Below are 17,987 nucleotides of genomic sequence, written 5' to 3'. Positions count from 1 at the left end.
GTGTATTATTACTTTAGGTCCTGGTTATTAACCGTTGGTTCCATTTTTTTTATTAATAAAATGTTTTCGTCAATTTGCAGGTGAGAAAAGAGCCGCTATGCAACACGACCTTAATGTTTCACCCGTGTCTAGTGGCAGAAATTTGATCTCATCATCTTATCCTGTCTTGGCTGTTTATGTTCTCTTATGTGCATTGTCTTGACATCCCAATCTATACGGACCACCGCATGTGCCAAAATGGAGGAATAACCGTCCACTTACCATCTGCTAAAGTAAGAAAAATAAAACTCTTCGAAGAAATTTGTTTGCATGCCAACTTATTTTTTATATATCTTGTAAAGAACATTTTTATTATCTTGATTTTTAATACGGTACATTTCTTGATAACGTATTCTGTCTATTACTCTTTTACTTCTCAATTCTGGGGAATGGCTATCAGACATTCAATAATTACTTTCATACCTCAGGCGTGGATTGTTTGAGTCCTGGAGCAAGTGGGAAGTTAGAGAGGATAGGGTGCGTTCATTGGCTGTACTGTTTTAAAAAAAAAATTCAGCGCTCAAGTCAACGTTAAAAACGAATTGTTAATTCTAATTAGCATGAACTATATCGAAGCAGTTTTTCACGATAATAATGTATAATGAAACCAACATAATTTTTTTAACCTGGTTTTAAAAGAGATGCACTTATTACGTTTCATAAATATCAGAACATAATGAAATATTTAAAATTTATAGTTGGATAGATTATCTATTTTTTCAAGTTTAGTTTATAGAAAATAAATCAAGAGTCAACAGTAATTCACTGTTTTTTTTTTTTAACATTTACCCTAAATTATTCTGAAAAAGAAATTGATGGCATTTTTTGGGGGCTAGATGGGTGAAGCAAGAATACTTTGCATATTCCCCGTTATCTTAGAAGAAAGTGTATTGATAGGGTGTTATTGAGCTATAAGCTTTGGTCATGGTGGGGTAATGGCAATAGCCGAGCCTCACTTAAAACTTCATTGCTATCCTGTATTATGTGCGGGGTTAACTCTCCAAAAACTCGTAAGATACCCCAGTGAACCGAAGGATCATTTAACTTAACTCAGCATTGTTCCACTCAGCAACAGGTTAACCCCGTCACTGAGAAAAACTATCTGCGTTGGCTCTACCCAGTGGCAGGCTCACCCCATCACCGAGCCGAGCCGCTCATATATCATCTGAAGATCATCTGAAGAGCAACAACAACAGCCGAGCCTCAGTTAAACTTCTTTGGCCACAGCATTGCTATCTGTTACCCTCTGGAATACCCTCTGGAATAAATATAAATATCCAAAATTGATGAAAATTAATATATATGTATAAAATGTATAGTAAAAATTCTTTGGATAATAATTGATGTAATTGATTTTAATAATAATAAATAAATAAAAAGTAATATATTAAAAAATATAATAATTATCTTTTTACTTGCAATTTTTTGTTATAAATTAAACTTCTTATTTCTTTAAATAATTAAAGTAAACATGTTTGGTCGTTTTATCATTAAAATCGTTTTAATAAATGAAAAAGTCAGACAGTTTGCTGGCGAACTGGTAGGCTATAATGTACGTTTGTTTGTAAATGGTCAGTATTAAATAAGTTTGTATTTCTTTAAATAATGGTAAAATCAGAGTAAAATCTTTTGCCGGTCTTGTAGTTAAATAAAACCATTTATTGTATTGTTTATTAACTGCATAATTTACCTGTCTTCAATATGGCAGACATTCGGCTGTTTGCGTATGTTGCAGTAATTGTATTTATGTAATGAATTCAGCTGCAAACACGAATAACGAAGTTGGGTAATATGCTGGTAGAAACTTGAGAAATTGATTCCAAAAGATACATTCTAATTCCGAATAATGTGTGTGTTAGTGTGGGTTTCAGAGTCATTAGCAGTCCTGATGGTAAGATGGGTCATGTAATTATGCCATTACGCTACACTTTAATAGCCGAGTTTTACAATTTACGAGATTAGCGAATACAATTCGCCAAGTGAACCAGACTATTGTATTGTTGTGCGCACAAAGTCACCATGTTTGCAGCTAATATCGACACAAAGCAGATGGACGACTCTAACACTTAAAGGATCCATTACTATCTACCCTACCTGAATTTAATTACCTCGGTTATCACTCAAGTTAAACAATTATGATGCGCTATTATTTAATAAATGATATGCTGTAAACAAGGATTAGTAGTCCTCAATAGAAGACGATAACGAAACAAGCTTCGAAAACAGATATTTCGTCCTAAATAGGAATTATACCTTAAAGGACTTTAGGCTTCGTAATGAATGGGTGATAATGGTCTCTCTCTCTCTCTCTCTCTCTCTCTCTCTCTCTCTCTCTCTCTCTCTCTCTCTCTCTCTCTCTCTCTTTCTCCCTGTACAGAATATATATTCAATTCGCATTTCCCCTCTAATATGGAAGTCACACATTATACTTAGTTTTAATCTTTCAGAAACCATATTTATTCTCGTATCAAAACTAAATAGCACAAGTTATTGTGATTGCCATTCATCTGTGACTACTCTTCAATTATTCATGTTTTAATATGTTAAGAAAAGTCAGAAATTTATAATATGATTAAAAGATTTTTGTGGAAATTTAAAATAATTCTAAATTCATATTTGATTTAAAAAAAACTCACTTAGTGTATAAAACACAAGGGTAACCGTTGTGTTATATGCTGTAATTTATTTTTTTAAGTAAAAACTGAATATATATTCCTAGGAGTATTCTGAAAGAATCTCGTGTAACAGCAGCAGCAACCTAGAATTACTATGTAGGATTCAATAAAGTAGTATTTTATTATAATTGTAGTCTTTGGATTCTAATCGCCAACTGGCATCGATCTTCTATGGTGTCGTTTTTTTTTTTTTTTTTTACCTTTAGGCATGAAAAAAGAGAGAAAGTGCAAAAGAAATGAGCTTGTAATAGTTCTTTTTCATACCAGAAAAAAAAAAAAAAAAAAGGACGCTGTGCACTCAGTTTCGCCTACTAGAGGAACTTTTTCTCACCTTCTTTTGTTTTTCTTTTTCTAGTCAGTCCCCTAGCTAGTTGATCTTCACAGTAGGCGTGATTTTTCCTCCTGTAAACACAAGTTAAAAACGTGACTGATTGTATGAAAAAAAGCAGGTAGCCGAGTGCACAGTGTGATATGTATAATCTGCATTCGAATTAGTACTGTTTCATTGACGGAAACACTATACAATTGACCCTTAAACAACTCGGGGATTAGGGATACCGACCCCCTCTCTGCATTGTTCGAAAATCCGCACAGAACTTTTGACTCACCAAAAACTCAACTACTAATAGCCTATTGTTGGCTGGAAGATTTGCTGAAAACATAAACAGTCGATTAACACATATTTTGTATGCTATGTATGTATTATGTATTATATTCTTACAATAAAGTAATCTAGAGAAAAGAAACCGTTAGTAAAGAAAATCATAAGGAAGTGAAAATGCATTTAGAGTACTATACTGTACTGTATTTATCGATACAGTACAGTATAGTACTCTAATTTTAATAATATTCGTAAGTTTACGTCGTCTGTTTACAAGATGAATCGTCGGTCTGTCAATACCTACATCATGATAAAAACACTGCAGATGCTATACATAATATTAACACGAGATATTAAAAAGGAAAAGATAATGTGAAAAAAAGATTCATATTTATTTACAGGTATAACGATTCACGCATTGATAACGAAGCAACAGCAGCAATAGGATTGCTTTATAGTAGCTTAATGTAACCGATACGACTGCTTCATTGTAGTCGAGCCTATACACTAATGAATGAATCGTTATTATTTTTTAATTTTATGCTAATTAACTAATAACAGTTAATTAGTTAACTGTTATCCTTTAACACTACATCTTTACGTTTGTTTGTATTTCTCTCGACTGCGAATGGCGATGTGCGGTCTATAAGTGTTCGCGTGCGTAAGTGTTGATAAATTTCGAAATTTTATAATAGATTTGTGTATATTTTATGGTAGCAAATAATAAACTATACTAGTATCTACATATATTTTACTCATTCATAACATACCTAACTTTTTTTTAATTTTTTTTCAATATTTCTAAGCTACGCAGTTCGTCTGCGAGTTTTTTTTTTAAATTGCCGAAATCTCTAAAAACATTTCCAATATATTTATTTTTAAAAAAAAATGCGTTTATCCGCACAGCTCAAACCCGCTTTCTTCAAGGGTCAACTGTGATTAATATAAATATTCTCGTGAATAATATATGCATATCATTATAAGCCTTGCACTCGTTAGTGCAGAGAAGAGTACAAAAATGAGAGAAATATAGCTCAAGGAACACTTAAAGCAGGTGGTATCAATCTTGAAAATCAATCAGTACAAACCGTGAGCTTTACAATGACAGTAGGACATCAGAAATTTGACACTCTGTAAATAAGCTGTGATTACTTTTAAAAGTCTCGGAAACCAAAAATTCTGTATACCTGCCCAATAAAAATGGCTCCCATTATTAATAGGATAGAAGGAAAAATCTTAAAGAAAATATTTTATTCCGTCTAAAGAATTGAGTAATCGAGCAACACTCTTTTCATCAAAATACAAAATCATGTTGCTTTAATTTAAATTTTTATTTGATGATTTCGCCTGGTATGACATGTTAAATAGAGAAAGGAGTTTGGATCACGAAATATCAGGTAGAAGGTGAATTGTTGAAAAGCATATACAAAATCTCTTTGTTATAAAATATATACACGTTTACACAAGAATATTTTTTAATTTGCCAAATATTTCAGTCTGAATATTACAGACCATCTTCACCGGCTACATAGGAATAGTTTTAAAAAACAAGGTGGAATACGAACAATTGATCATTCACAAATAGAATGAGTCGCGTGATGTCATATCGCTAAGTATTAAAAGAGTAAACATTTTTTATCAGAGTCATGATTAAATTAAAGATATTAACTCACAAATTCATGTAATAATCTTAAATAACATTAGACTAATATAGGAAATTTAAAAAAAAATAAAAAAATTTAATGTATTATCCTGATTGAACTTTCCCAAATGTTTGATACAGATATACAGTCATTACGATTCAAGTTAGGACGTTGAAGTAAGGCTTCCACACTTTCTTTAAATAAAAGTTCAAATTTATAGCGACATCTGTGTAGGAGGCGAGTCTTGGACCAAAGGATGTTGTGGCTTGTTTCTATTCCGTGCTGAGCTAATCCAGATGTCTCGGGTTTGTTCTGTTGAATGGATGATTGATGCTCTTGAATTATTTTTTCTATAGAGCTTTAAGTTTGTCCAAAATAGGAATGATTACAGTTACACGGAACTTGATACACACCAGGTAGAGACATAGTTGAGCGTTTATCTTTAGAAGAAGGAAAATGGGTGGATTATTTGTTAATATGTGTATAAGTGGCTGTTAAATCATGTTTCTTCAGAATTCTTGAAATTGGTTCTGAAATCCCTGAAATGTAAGGAATTGGAACTCAACGTATTGAATCTTTGCTGTTTTGAATTGGATTGTAAGAATCGAAAAGATGTTCTGTACTCTTTTCGGAGAAGCCATTTAGTTTCATGTCATGTTGGATAGTCGAAAGTTCTTTCTGTAATAAATGAGAAGTTGAACAGTTAGTTTTGACTCGTCGGATTAAACATTTTATGATTCCTGTTTTTTGAGAAGGATGATGGGCTGATTCTTTGAGAATATAACGAACTCTAAAAGTTGGTTTTCTATAAACTGTTGTTGTAAGAATACTTGAAGGTGAACGGATGAGGAGGACGTCTAAAAATGATAACTCGTTGTCTTTTTCAATCTCCATGGTAAACTTTATACGAGGATGTAAGGAATTGATAAGGAATTGATACTGCTTAAAAAGGAAGGTAAAGAGTCTCTGTTATGAGGCTATACAGCAAAGATGTTCGTCTATATATCTAACCCAAAAGGATGGTTGAGGGAATATAGATGAGAACAAGACTTCTTCTAGATGTTCCAAATAAAAGTTGGCTAGAGCAGAAGAGAGTGGACGTCAAATGGCTGTTCCTTCCACTTAGTTGTAAAATTTGTTTCGACATAATAAATATCCAGAGTGCATTACGAAATCAAATAACTTTATAATGTCTTGTGGGAAGATGTCAGCAAGTAATTCTAAAGTCTCTTTGAGAGGTACATTCGTATATAAAGATTCTATATCAATGCTAACCATAAGATCTGTAGGTTGTATTGCGATATTTTTCAATTTATTTAAGAAATTCGAAGAGTTTTTCAAAAAAGAGCGTGCGTTGCCTATGTGTTATTTCAATAATTTAGCTAAATATTTGGCTATGTGATAAGTAGGAGAATCAATACAGTTCACTATAGGGCGAAGAGGAATATCTGTGGTATGTATTTTAGGTAGACCATAAAACATAGGAGGCCTAGCAAAATGAGTTTTTTGCCTTTCGATCGTGTCTATATCCAAACTTATGACCTCATCTAGCAGGGAGTTTAATTTCTTCAGTTGTCTGTTGGTTGGATCGTGATTGAGTTCTTGGTATGTTGAGCGATCTCGAAGTAAAAGGGAAAGTTTTCTTCTATAGTTTGAAGAGTCCATAATTACTGTCGCTTTTCCCTTGTCAGCTTTAGTAATAATGAGGTGACTGTTGCTTATTAAGGAATGTAGCGCTTTCTTTTCAGAAGGAGATATGTTCGAATGAGGAAGCTTGGCTTTAAGTAGCGAAGAAGCAACTTCTAGGCGGAGAGCATTAGCTTTTTCACTTGACAGATGAATGTGGTTTCGTTCGATGTTAACTAGGAAATCTAGGTATGGAATCGTTTTAGGGACAATAAAGAATTCATCTCCTTTTAGATGAATTCTTTATTGATGAGAAGATGAGTATTTCACTATTACTTAAAGGGCGACCTGATACGTTGACGATCCAATTATCTGGACCTTGGAACGGCTCGATTTGTTTAGAAACAAGAACATCATATTTGCGGTTTAGATGTCGATTCTCTTTTTATACGAACGTTGTATAGAACGTTTAGCCACATTGAGAACTATGTTTGAAAGATGTGGTTCTAAGTTTGTGGAGATTTAGGTACGGAGATCGGAAACCTGATGAATGTTAATAGCCAGATCATGTTTAGCTGCTCTGAGTTGATTACGGATTAAAGATAAACTGGTGTTCCTGTAAATATTATGAACTCCAGGAGATTTAATGGTTTCTTTAATCTTGGCGAAATTAGGAATTATCTTGTTGTCGCGGCATTTTTTTCAGAAAGATGATCCTCGCTCGCAACTTACCTTGAGTTACTGATAGTTTACCTAATTTACAGTTTTGTTTGGTAATGTTTTCCCTGTGAAGGAATAAAATTTGATTCTTTAAAGATATTTGTGACATTAGGATTATAAAATATATACATGCTTACACAAGAATATTATTTAATTTGCCAAATATTTCAGCCTGAATATTACAGACCATCTTCAGTGGCTACATTGGAATAGTTTTAAAAAACAAGGTGAAATACGAACAATTGATCATTCACAAATAGAACGAGTCGCGCGATGTCATATCGCTAAGTATTAAAAGAGTAAACATTTTTTATCAGAGCCATGATTAAATTAAAGATATTAATTCAGAAATTCATGTAATAATCTTAAATAACATTAGATTAATAAAAAATAATTCAAAAGTATCAATCATCCATTCAACATAACAAACCCGAGAAATCTGGATTAGCTCAGCACGGAATAGAAACAAGCCACAACATCCTTTGGTCCAAGACTCTCCTCCTACACAGATGTCGCTATAAATTTGAACGTTTATTTAAAGAAAGTGTAGAGGCCTTACTTCAACGTCCTAACTTGAATCGTAATGACTGTATATCTGTATCAAACATTTGGGAAAGTTCAATCAGGATAACACATTACATTTTTTTAATTTTTTTTGTAAATTTCCTATATTAGTCTAATGTTATTTAAGGTAATTACATGAATTTCTGAATTAATATCCTTAATTTAATCATGGCTCTGATAAAAAATGTTTACTCTTTTAATACTTAGCGATATGACATCACGCGACTCATTCTATTTGTGAATGATCAATTGTTCGTATTCCACCTTGTTTTTTAAAACTATTCCTATGTAGCCACTGAAGATGGCCTGTGATATTCAGACTGAAATATTTGGCAAATTAAATAATATTCTTGTGTAAACGTGTATATATTTTATAATTCTAATGTCATAAGTATCTTTAAAGAATCGAAATCTCTTTGGTTTTATATAGTTTGGAATAGCGGCTGAAGCAGCTCAGGCTATGAGTATATTGTGTTATCTGTTGAGTGCGTGGTTTCTCTGGCCACGTCTCTTTACAGGAAAAAAAATACCTGCCACATCCGTATGAGATCGAACACTTTATTTTAAAATGAATCATCCTCGACTTAAACTGTATTCGAAGCTAGATCTTTCTAACCGGTAGACATGAATTTAAATAATGCAGTATACATCAAAAGAATTGGAAAGCGAATGTCCTATTCTAATGTATTAAAACTGAATGATATATTTAAATACAGTCATACCCCCGAAGTTACGCAGAAGGTGGGACCAACAAAAAAGCGCGTAAGTCGAATTAGCTAAACACGGGGTATAATTTTGCATGTAATTTATATATACAAACATACAAAATGTTAATTATTTGGGACCAAAGGTGTACAAAAATACCTATATTTTGTAAGAAATATAATCATAATATTAGTTTTTCGTACATAAAAAAAGAAAGTTATTCGATGTCGATGGTTTCATAAAATCTAATAGATTCGTCTGAAGGCATAATGTCTTTTTCTTGTCACGCAAAATTTCTTCATAGCAAGCTAATGATTTTTTTCATTCTTTGCCTTGTGGCTACAATTCGTTCCTCGTTAGAATCCATGTCCTACAAAATCTGTAAACCTTTCTTTTATGATTGTTCTTACTGTGGATTCCTGTAGATCGAACTTCTTTACCAGCTCACAAATTTTGATTCCGCTTTCAAAATTTTTAATAATTGAGTTTTGTTTCCAAAGTCAATGTTTTTCTTTTCTTGCTATCTGTAGAAGAATCGAACTTGCTATTTTTGGACGACATTATTATTTTTTTATGTGATAAAATTTTTATCAAGAACATAACATTAAACAATCCCAAGGTTTGTAGACTATAAAAATCGTGTATGAATGGAGACCGCGCAAAACACGCCAGTGCATGTTCACAGCATGTGCGACACTGACGAATGCGGCCGGCACCGGAAAGATACGACTAGTGGTGAGGCGTGAAGGGAATACGTACATATAAGAAACCGCGTAACTCCGGATTCGCGTATATTCACATTGATAAAACATAGAATTCATAAGTTGAAAAAAACCTTATAAAACCTTATAAGGACTGGCTCATAAGTTGAAATAAATGTTTAATTTTATTTCAATTTTCAGATTAAAATAAAGATTAGGTGTTAGAAGATTTTTCATTTAATTTAGAAAATTTTGAAATGAAAGCTAATTAATTATTAATTAGTAAAATATTTTATAAATATTATAAGTTTTTTTTAATTTATTAAATAGTAAATATTAATAAAAATATATTATATTACCTACTTTATATTAACACATTCTTAACTCAAACCGAGTATAAATCAGCCAACGGTTATTTATGTATTTTATATACTGTACTATGTATGTATTTATATTATAAAATCATGGTAATATATTTTGAAAACAATTGTTTTAATTTTTATTTGATCATTTTCAGCATTCCATCATGTTACTGTCCGACTCATGACTTCACCAGATGCGTTTGTACATTGAACGATCAGGAAGATGTAATTGCCTCATATCTGTGTGTGTGTGTATATGAGTGTGTGTGTTCGTTTTGTTATTCGGAAGACTTTTAGGAAATATTTGATTATCACAGTTCCTGTTTGTACAGTATTTGTTGAAATATATATAAAAAAAAGCTCAAAGGGCTGCATATCTTGCTCATTTTAACTGTATGCAGTGTCTTGTTATTTCTCGAGAATAAAATTGTAAATTTAAATAATTCATGCTTATTTAATAAATATTTCACAGTTTTTAATAACATTCCCTATTGAAAATCTTATAAATTAAAGAATGTTTGCTAATCAAGGAGTAGCTTGCACAGGAGTTATTGCAAAGAATTTTTACTTCACATTAATTTTTTGCCTTTATTACATTAATTAAATCAATTAAATCTGTCACTGCACAGTTTTTCTTTAAATATATTTATTTTACAGATTAATTAAGTCAGTTAATCCGCTGATGTATACTTTTTTCTATTCGTGTTTTTTAGGTTTCGTACACAAGTTTGCATCTTTTCACATTCGCAACAAAAAGTCATCGTAATTTTTCTTTCATATCTCCATTTTAAAATTACTCATGAACATCTTTTTACATTCATCATTAACATTGCATCATTAATAAATAAGCTTCCAACTACAGAATTTGTTTTTGTATTTGGTTTGAATTTTTTATAAATTAATTATAATTTCTAAGAATGGGTGTTTTTATAATAAATTTATTCCAAAACATTTATAAATTACTCATTAAGTTTTTGTCTAACTTAATTAAACGAATTAAATCTATCAATATACAATTATTATTTGTTTGAAATTTTTTGCTAACTTTCTTATGTTTAAATATAAGTGGTATTTTTTTTTCCTCAGAAATCTATTCGACTTAGAGATAATTATCAAAATATTTTGTATATCTTGCACATGTGAGTGATTTTTTCTTGTAAGGAATAGAAGGCAAATACCCTTGATCAACTCCATTATTTGAAAGGTATCTGCTATTGGAATTTAAAAAGTATGTTTTCCTTATCAATCAAATGGCCACATAATATAATTTAAATATAATTAACTTACAATGAGGAGAGCAAAATTCATTATGAAAATTAGTGATTGATTAATGTTTATTTTAAAGTGAATTTAAAGGCGCAGAACCTTATATATATAGTATAGTATAGACCAGTAGTGAGCGGTGTACTAACCTCACGAGAGGAATGAAATTCATCTCAGCTTAAAAAGACATTTACAAAATTCTGTGTCCAGGACAAGATTGTATCACGTAGCCTGTTGATTGGAAGGCGAATATGTTAACCATTAGGCCAACCTGACCAAAAAGCGGGTTAATCATTTAGTGGTTTATCACTCTTTCGAAGTTAGCGAGAGAAATGAAGTGGATTTTGAATAAATAAATAAAACATATGCTAATCGTGATGCGAATATCAATATCTTGCTTCACAACAATAAGAGATCTTATTGAATGAATACGAACTGCATTTATGGTTGTAATTGTTTGTATCTCAGGTGATCATGGCTTCCCTCTAAGCGGACTCATAGATCAATGATATGTACAGTAAGGATGATATGTGCTGCTCTCTGAGAGAGAGAGAGAGAGAGAGCCTCCCAACAGTGAATGTTTCTAGAGAACTCAACGTTTAGAATGAGGCTGTCACTGGATTTTGCATTTTTGAACATTTCAATACACATCTCCGTCAAGACGTTAAGCATAAAATACGCAGGAGAGAAAAGTTTTATTCCTAATTTAAGAATAACATAAAATTAGGAAGTAGACAAAGTTGACACTATCTTACAATATAAATCATTAAAACTCATCAAGCAGTGTAATATTTACTGAAAAACGCCAAGAAATTATTCTAGAGGTAACACAGCGATGATATTTTGAAATACATCATTCATTTGAGGCCTTTAAAAGGCTGATTATAAGTCGCAATGCAGGTAAGAGAAAGTTAAAAATTCTGGCGTTATTAAAGAACTTTACAATTTTATGCCTTACACAGGTATGTATTAATACATGCATTCGGGAGACCTTGGACATAACCTATATGACACAAACGATATGAAAATAAATAAAACGGTCTAATTTCCCAACTGGTACGTGAACTACTTTATAAGAAGCGAAAGATCTAAAGGGATAGTAAAAGTTAGTCATGTAAAATAATGCAATAATGTAAAAATAAAAGAAAGAAAAGAAAAGAAAATATATATCCGAATAACTTTATATAATATATACATATACACATGAAATATATATGAAACATGGATCTCCTAAAAAAAAAGCTCGTACCATGTTATTATAACAAAGCAAATTTGATTTTTTTATCGATTAGGTTGAAATCTTTCGAAAGGTGTATTGTTCTTTCTGATAAATGCACATGAGCCTTACATAGAATAAAAGAGTACGATCCGTCCTGAGTCTTCACAAGCAGTTCAACTGCTCTCACTGAGGAACTAATTAAGTGCATAAAATTCATATTTCATAATTTATTTTTATATAAATCTAAATATTTGTATATACTTTGGGTATAATGGTTACAGTTGGAAATAAAATGTTACAGTTTGGAAAACGTTTCAAATAAAAATGCCGTATCGAGAAGTCACTCATATATATATATATATAGTACACTATATGTCAGGGGTGGCCAGAGTTTTTGCAGCAAGAGCCATAGTTACCTACCAGAAATTGTTAAGAGCCACAAATTTACTTTTTGGAACATTTTAAGGACAATATCAAAAGCTTCCTTAATATTAACGCCACGAGTACTATCTTTTAATGCTATTAAATCTAATAATTCTTCTCGCGTCACTCCGTCCTCAAGAACAAAACGAATAAAAATTGCTAATTGGGGTTGATCTGTAATGTCAGTTGATTCTTTTGTATCTTTTACTGTATCTTTTTAAATTTTCTGACAAGGTAATATAATTATAACTACATTGACGAACAGCAATGTATTTAATTGAAAAATTAAATTAAAAAGAATAGAAAATTAAGAAAAATTATATTTTTTTTTTATTTATTAGTTGAACTGCAATAAAACTTAAGAAGAGCCACATGCGGCTCGTGAGCTGCAGTTTGGCCACCGTGGATATATATCATCATCTTCACGAACCATGGGCTTATTGCCCGTTGTTGTCGGATGCCTCCTTGACTATAATCTTCCACCTTTTTTTCCACCGCACAGTGTCGCAGTTTCTGTACATCCATTCTACACACCAGTCCTTTATGTCGTCTATCCATTCTCTGTATGGTCTACCTCTTCTGTTTACACCATTCATAATACCAAACATGAATGTCTTTATCTTAATGTTACATATAATCACGGTGGCCAAACTGCGCCTCTTCTTAAGTTTTATTGCGGCTCAACTAACAAATAAAAAATATTTATAATTTTTCTTAATTTTATATTGTTTTTAATTTAATTTTTCAATTAACTATATTGCTGTTCGGCAATGTAGTTATATTTATATTACCTTGTCAGAAAATTTAAAAAGCTACATTAAAAGATACAAAAGAATCAACTGACATTACAGACCAAGCACAATTAGAAATTTTTATCCATTTCGTTCTTGAGGACGGAGTGACGCGAGAAGAATTATTAGATTTAATAGCATTAAAAGATAGTACTCGTGGCTTTGATATTAAGGAAACTTTTGATGTTGCCCTTAAAAATGTTCCAGAAAGTAAATTTGTGGCTCTTAACATTTAACAAAAAGTAAATTTGTGGCTCAACAATTTCTGGTAGGTAACTATGGCTCTTGCTGCAAAATTTCTGGCCACCCCTGATAAATATCATGAACTAATCATGAACTAAGAAATTGCGTTTTCTCCAAAATGCTTATTATCTAAAATTTTGTTATTTAAAAATTAGTGTGGGAGTTATTTCCTTAAAATGATTCTAAAAATACGCACAACATATCTCTTTAAATATTTATTTCAAGTAGAATAATAAATTAAATAAATTAATATATAAATAAAATAAAATTATTCTTTAGACAAAATATATTTTATTATAACCCAGATACCTGCAAAAATATTTTAAAATATATTTATTTAAATGAAATAATTGAAGATATTTTCTTTATGTCAACCTATTAGCGATAAAAAAAAGTATGTTAATTTAAATAAAGGGCATATCTCTGTGAAAATTATGTGTTATAAACTAATAATTAACATGTTCGATAATTATTAAACAATTTTTAATAACTAAAATTATTTTAATTATTTCTAAAATCGCTCCAAAATGTAAATTGACCTCAGGCAGACAATAAGTAAGCTATAATTCGGCCCCTAAACTATTTTATATTTCTTCTTAAAGATGACAGATAAATAGCAAGATAATCATCTAAATAATGAGAGCGGTTTGGCATCAGATAATATAATTCTTAACGACTGCACATTATTAAATTACCAATACTGCCGTCGAAGTTCTGTACTGGAGCTTAGATTCACCAAGTAAGTTTTCAGTAAGTTTATCAAGCAGTTAAGGTATGTCATATGTCAAAACTCACTTCTTTGTTTCACAAATAACGCAAAAAACCAACAACTAACCTAAACAATAGAAATAGAATAAGGCTATAATCCATGACGTTTCCAATAATTAAAAATCCTGATTAATATAATACTTTTTGGAAAAGTGAAATAATTTTTGAAAGGTTGATTAAGTGCCTGTTTGATGCAAGTAATATCGATACAATTATTTAAATATTTAAATGATAACTTCGGGGGTGAGCAAAACAGAGAGAGAGAGAGAGAGAGAGAGAGAGATGCCTAATATTACTGTGAATTGTTCAACAATAATTATTGCTATTTACATTTAGTACATATAGAAGATATAGTGTTCATTTTATATTGCTTATATAGTAGGGAAGTTGTTTATTATGTATTTTGAATGTGTGTATATGGAACTGAGATATCTGAACATTTTTTGAGATTTTTGTACTAAAAAATATTTATGTAATAGGCTTTTATTGTTTTTTTGTACATATTCATGAAGATTGTAGATACACGGATATCCACAGACATCCATGGACTATTACAGTTGAAAAATGTGTCATATGTAAATTGTCAAGTACATCTTTCTTACATGATAACCTTCTCCAGTGGGCTTTTATTTCTTTCTTAGAAAAAAAAAAGACAAAAACTATTCTCATCATCATCATCATCATCAAATTCCTGACATGTACCCTCAAGGAGTGTACAGGATATGACAGTACTACATGAAAAATTCACATCATTACTAATTTTCCTATCTTCCTATCTACAATTCCTACTAAACTTCCTATCTACAATTTTCCTCCAAATCAGCCTGTTACTTGTTAAGACTCCAATATTATCATTCTATCGTCTAAGGCACATTGTACCGTTTCAATGCACATTTATCTTGATCTTTCTCTGGGTCGTTTTCCTACCAACCTCGCAGAGAACACTTGTTTTGCTAATCTTTCCTCTCATATTCTATTTAAGTGACCATACCACCGGAGATTAGCTCTGCTAACGCATTCCTGGATGCCGACAATGTCAAGTTCTTTCCTAATATCCTCATTTTTAATATGAAATTGCCATTGATGCCATCTGTCCATGACTCTAATCTTTCTCAGGACTCTCATATCTGTGGTCTCTAGTCTTTGGTCAAGTGTTTTACTTCTGACCCAGCTCTCAGATCCATAAGTTAAAACTGGTTTGAACACTGTCTTGTATACAGCTAATTTAGTGTTCCTACTAATATCTCTCTTATTCCATATGAATGTATTCAATTGACTTCCTTTGTTAATTCTGTTGTCTATTTCCATAGTTAATTTACCATCTTCAATAAAAATCGTGCCTAAGTAGCTGAAATGTTTTACTTGTTCCACTGGTTCCCCGTTCTCACAACACAGTTGACATTTTCAACAACTCTGCCTGTTTTTACTGTCTTTGTATTTTTAATGCTGACCTTTATACCATACAAAAGTTATTCAATTTAGTCAGGGAATTTTGCAAACTTGTAGTGGATTTATTTATAAGTGTAACATCGTCGGCATAAAGCAAAGAGCTGACATTAGCATCTCCAATTCTGATATCATGTTTAATACCACTTTCCTTCATAATGTGATCCATATAGATAATGAATAACAGAGGGGATAATATACATCCTTGTCTCACACCAGATTTAACATTAAACCATCTTCCTGTACTTCCTTCAATTCTAACTGCTGACTTACAACTCAAATAAAGACTAAGTATTGCTTGATATAATACCCCATTGACACCATATAACTGTAGCGTTTTGAATAGCTTCTCTCTTGGTACCTTTTCATATGCCTTTTCCAGATCGACAAAACTTAAATACAGATCTTTAATATATTCACATGATTTCTCAACTATTTGTCGTAAAGTGAAGATCTGATTCTGGCAGCATCTACAAAAACTATTCTGGCATTAGGAATTAAGTGGTGTTCTCTTTGAGCTGGAAATAAAACTGGAAATTTTCATTAATGGTCGCTGTACATAAGAAATAATCTCCAGGGTGTTTCAATTAAAATACCCCAATTCAGATTAATTACGATATTGCTAACCTTCAAACTTGGTGGATACCCTAACCAGATCTTAGGGAAGCGATTTTGATGCTGATGATGATGATGTTCAAAAAAGACCTATAGGGAAATATAAGTGCTGTGAGCGGAGGTAAATTTCATTAATATGAACTGGATGGTATGTTATCGTGAAATGATTCGGAGTCAATAACAAACGAAGCTATTGATTATCATTTACAGATGACATGCTGCAAGGAGCGTCAAGAAGATCCCAGTGATCAATATAGTTGACGCTGTGTGTTGGCCTTTGTGCAAGACCAATAGCTGATACGGACATACAGCATTGTCTGCAGTGCAACTCAACTCATTGTCGTAAGGTTTCGCCATGATGTGCAATTTTGTCTTTGAAATCTGCCAAGTGAAGAATTTTCCCCAATACACCTGCGTTTGAGGTAACCTCCAAAGCCAAACGTCACAGGGGTTAGGGTCTGCTGAACGCGGCGGTCATTTAATAGAACAGATTAGTCTCACTCCTTCGTTTATACCGCCTTATAGTTCACGCGGTATGCAAAATCTTTTCGCACTCACAGCGCCATATTTCTCCTATCAGTCACTTTTGAACTAATTTTCGTTTTATTCTCAAAATATCTTTCCTGTAATCTGGTTAGGGTACTCACCAAGTTCCATTTGAAAACGATGTGTCTGAGCGTGCTCAATCTCTAATAGAGGCGGGGGAATGGACTTTTACCGGCAGCAATGAAGTCGAATAAGGTCTATCTAGCAACGATGCGAACCTTCAGTTATAGAGTTTGAGTTCAGTTTCTTGTTTAGTATCATTCCGGCAAGATATGCAAAACTCTCCTGAGCGCGCGCGCGCACACACACACACACACACACACACACACACACACACACACACACACACACACACACACACACACACACACACCAATTGGCAGACATAATACTGGTCTCAACATAATCTTAAAAATAACAACGGTGCATTATTAAATGACTTGGCGAATTTTATAGATCAGAACAAATTGCCTTCCAGCAAATTCTAAACAACCAACCTAACTTTTAATCACGTAGCTAATCAAAGAATTCTAATGACACATACTCGATATAATATATCCCCTCATATGTTCCTACTTTATTAATTTTGTTTATCATTAGTTCGGTTTTTCTAGTTTTTTTTTTTTTTTTTTTCAGCCTAACATTTCTTTATTGTTCAATACATGCTTGCATACTTTGCTTGGTCATGAAATTAAATATTGATTTCCGTTTAATTTTGGTCACATAATTAAATTAGATGGACCCTGCTTATGGTCTTTTAAGATGCCTTGATTCATGTGATATTTTATTCGATTCGGAATGTTAATAAGATTCTTCTTTCATACACCAATTAAGTTCTTTTAGTGCAATGGTTTATCCAAAGAAAGTCTTCATGGATCTATAAATTCTATTACGCTACTCTCTCTCTCTCTCTCTCTCTGTCTCTCTCTCTCTCTCTCTCTCTCTCCCTCTAGCTGGTTAGAGAAATCACTTTCTGTTATGAAATTACTCAGAAGTTGCACGACGAAAGCCAACAAGATGAAAATTAATTTCGGTTA

General features: G+C 32.1%; 1 protein-coding gene across 1 annotated transcript in view; it reads left to right on the top strand.

The window, feature by feature from the left end:
• Nucleotides 1–9,849, top strand: part of LOC150107734 (zwei Ig domain protein zig-8-like) — a 123,576-nt gene extending 113,727 nt beyond the window's left edge. Inside the window, exons 5-6 of the mRNA XM_090391504.1 lie at nt 81–272; nt 9,792–9,849. Of these exons, the coding sequence (XP_090247630.1) occupies nt 81–202 (122 nt within the window). The 3' untranslated portion in view covers nt 203–272; nt 9,792–9,849. The remainder of the gene's footprint in view (nt 1–80; nt 273–9,791) is intronic.
• The last annotated feature ends 8,138 nt before the right edge of the window (nt 9,850–17,987 follow it).

The sequence above is a fragment of the Typopeltis vanoorti genome, chromosome 4 (assembly GCF_054136105.1).
Source record: "Typopeltis vanoorti isolate ZY-2024b chromosome 4, IOZ_Tvanoo_1.0, whole genome shotgun sequence".
NCBI classification, from domain to species: domain Eukaryota; kingdom Metazoa; phylum Arthropoda; class Arachnida; order Uropygi; family Thelyphonidae; genus Typopeltis; species Typopeltis vanoorti.
This window is presented reverse-complemented; position numbering and strand designations above follow the sequence as displayed.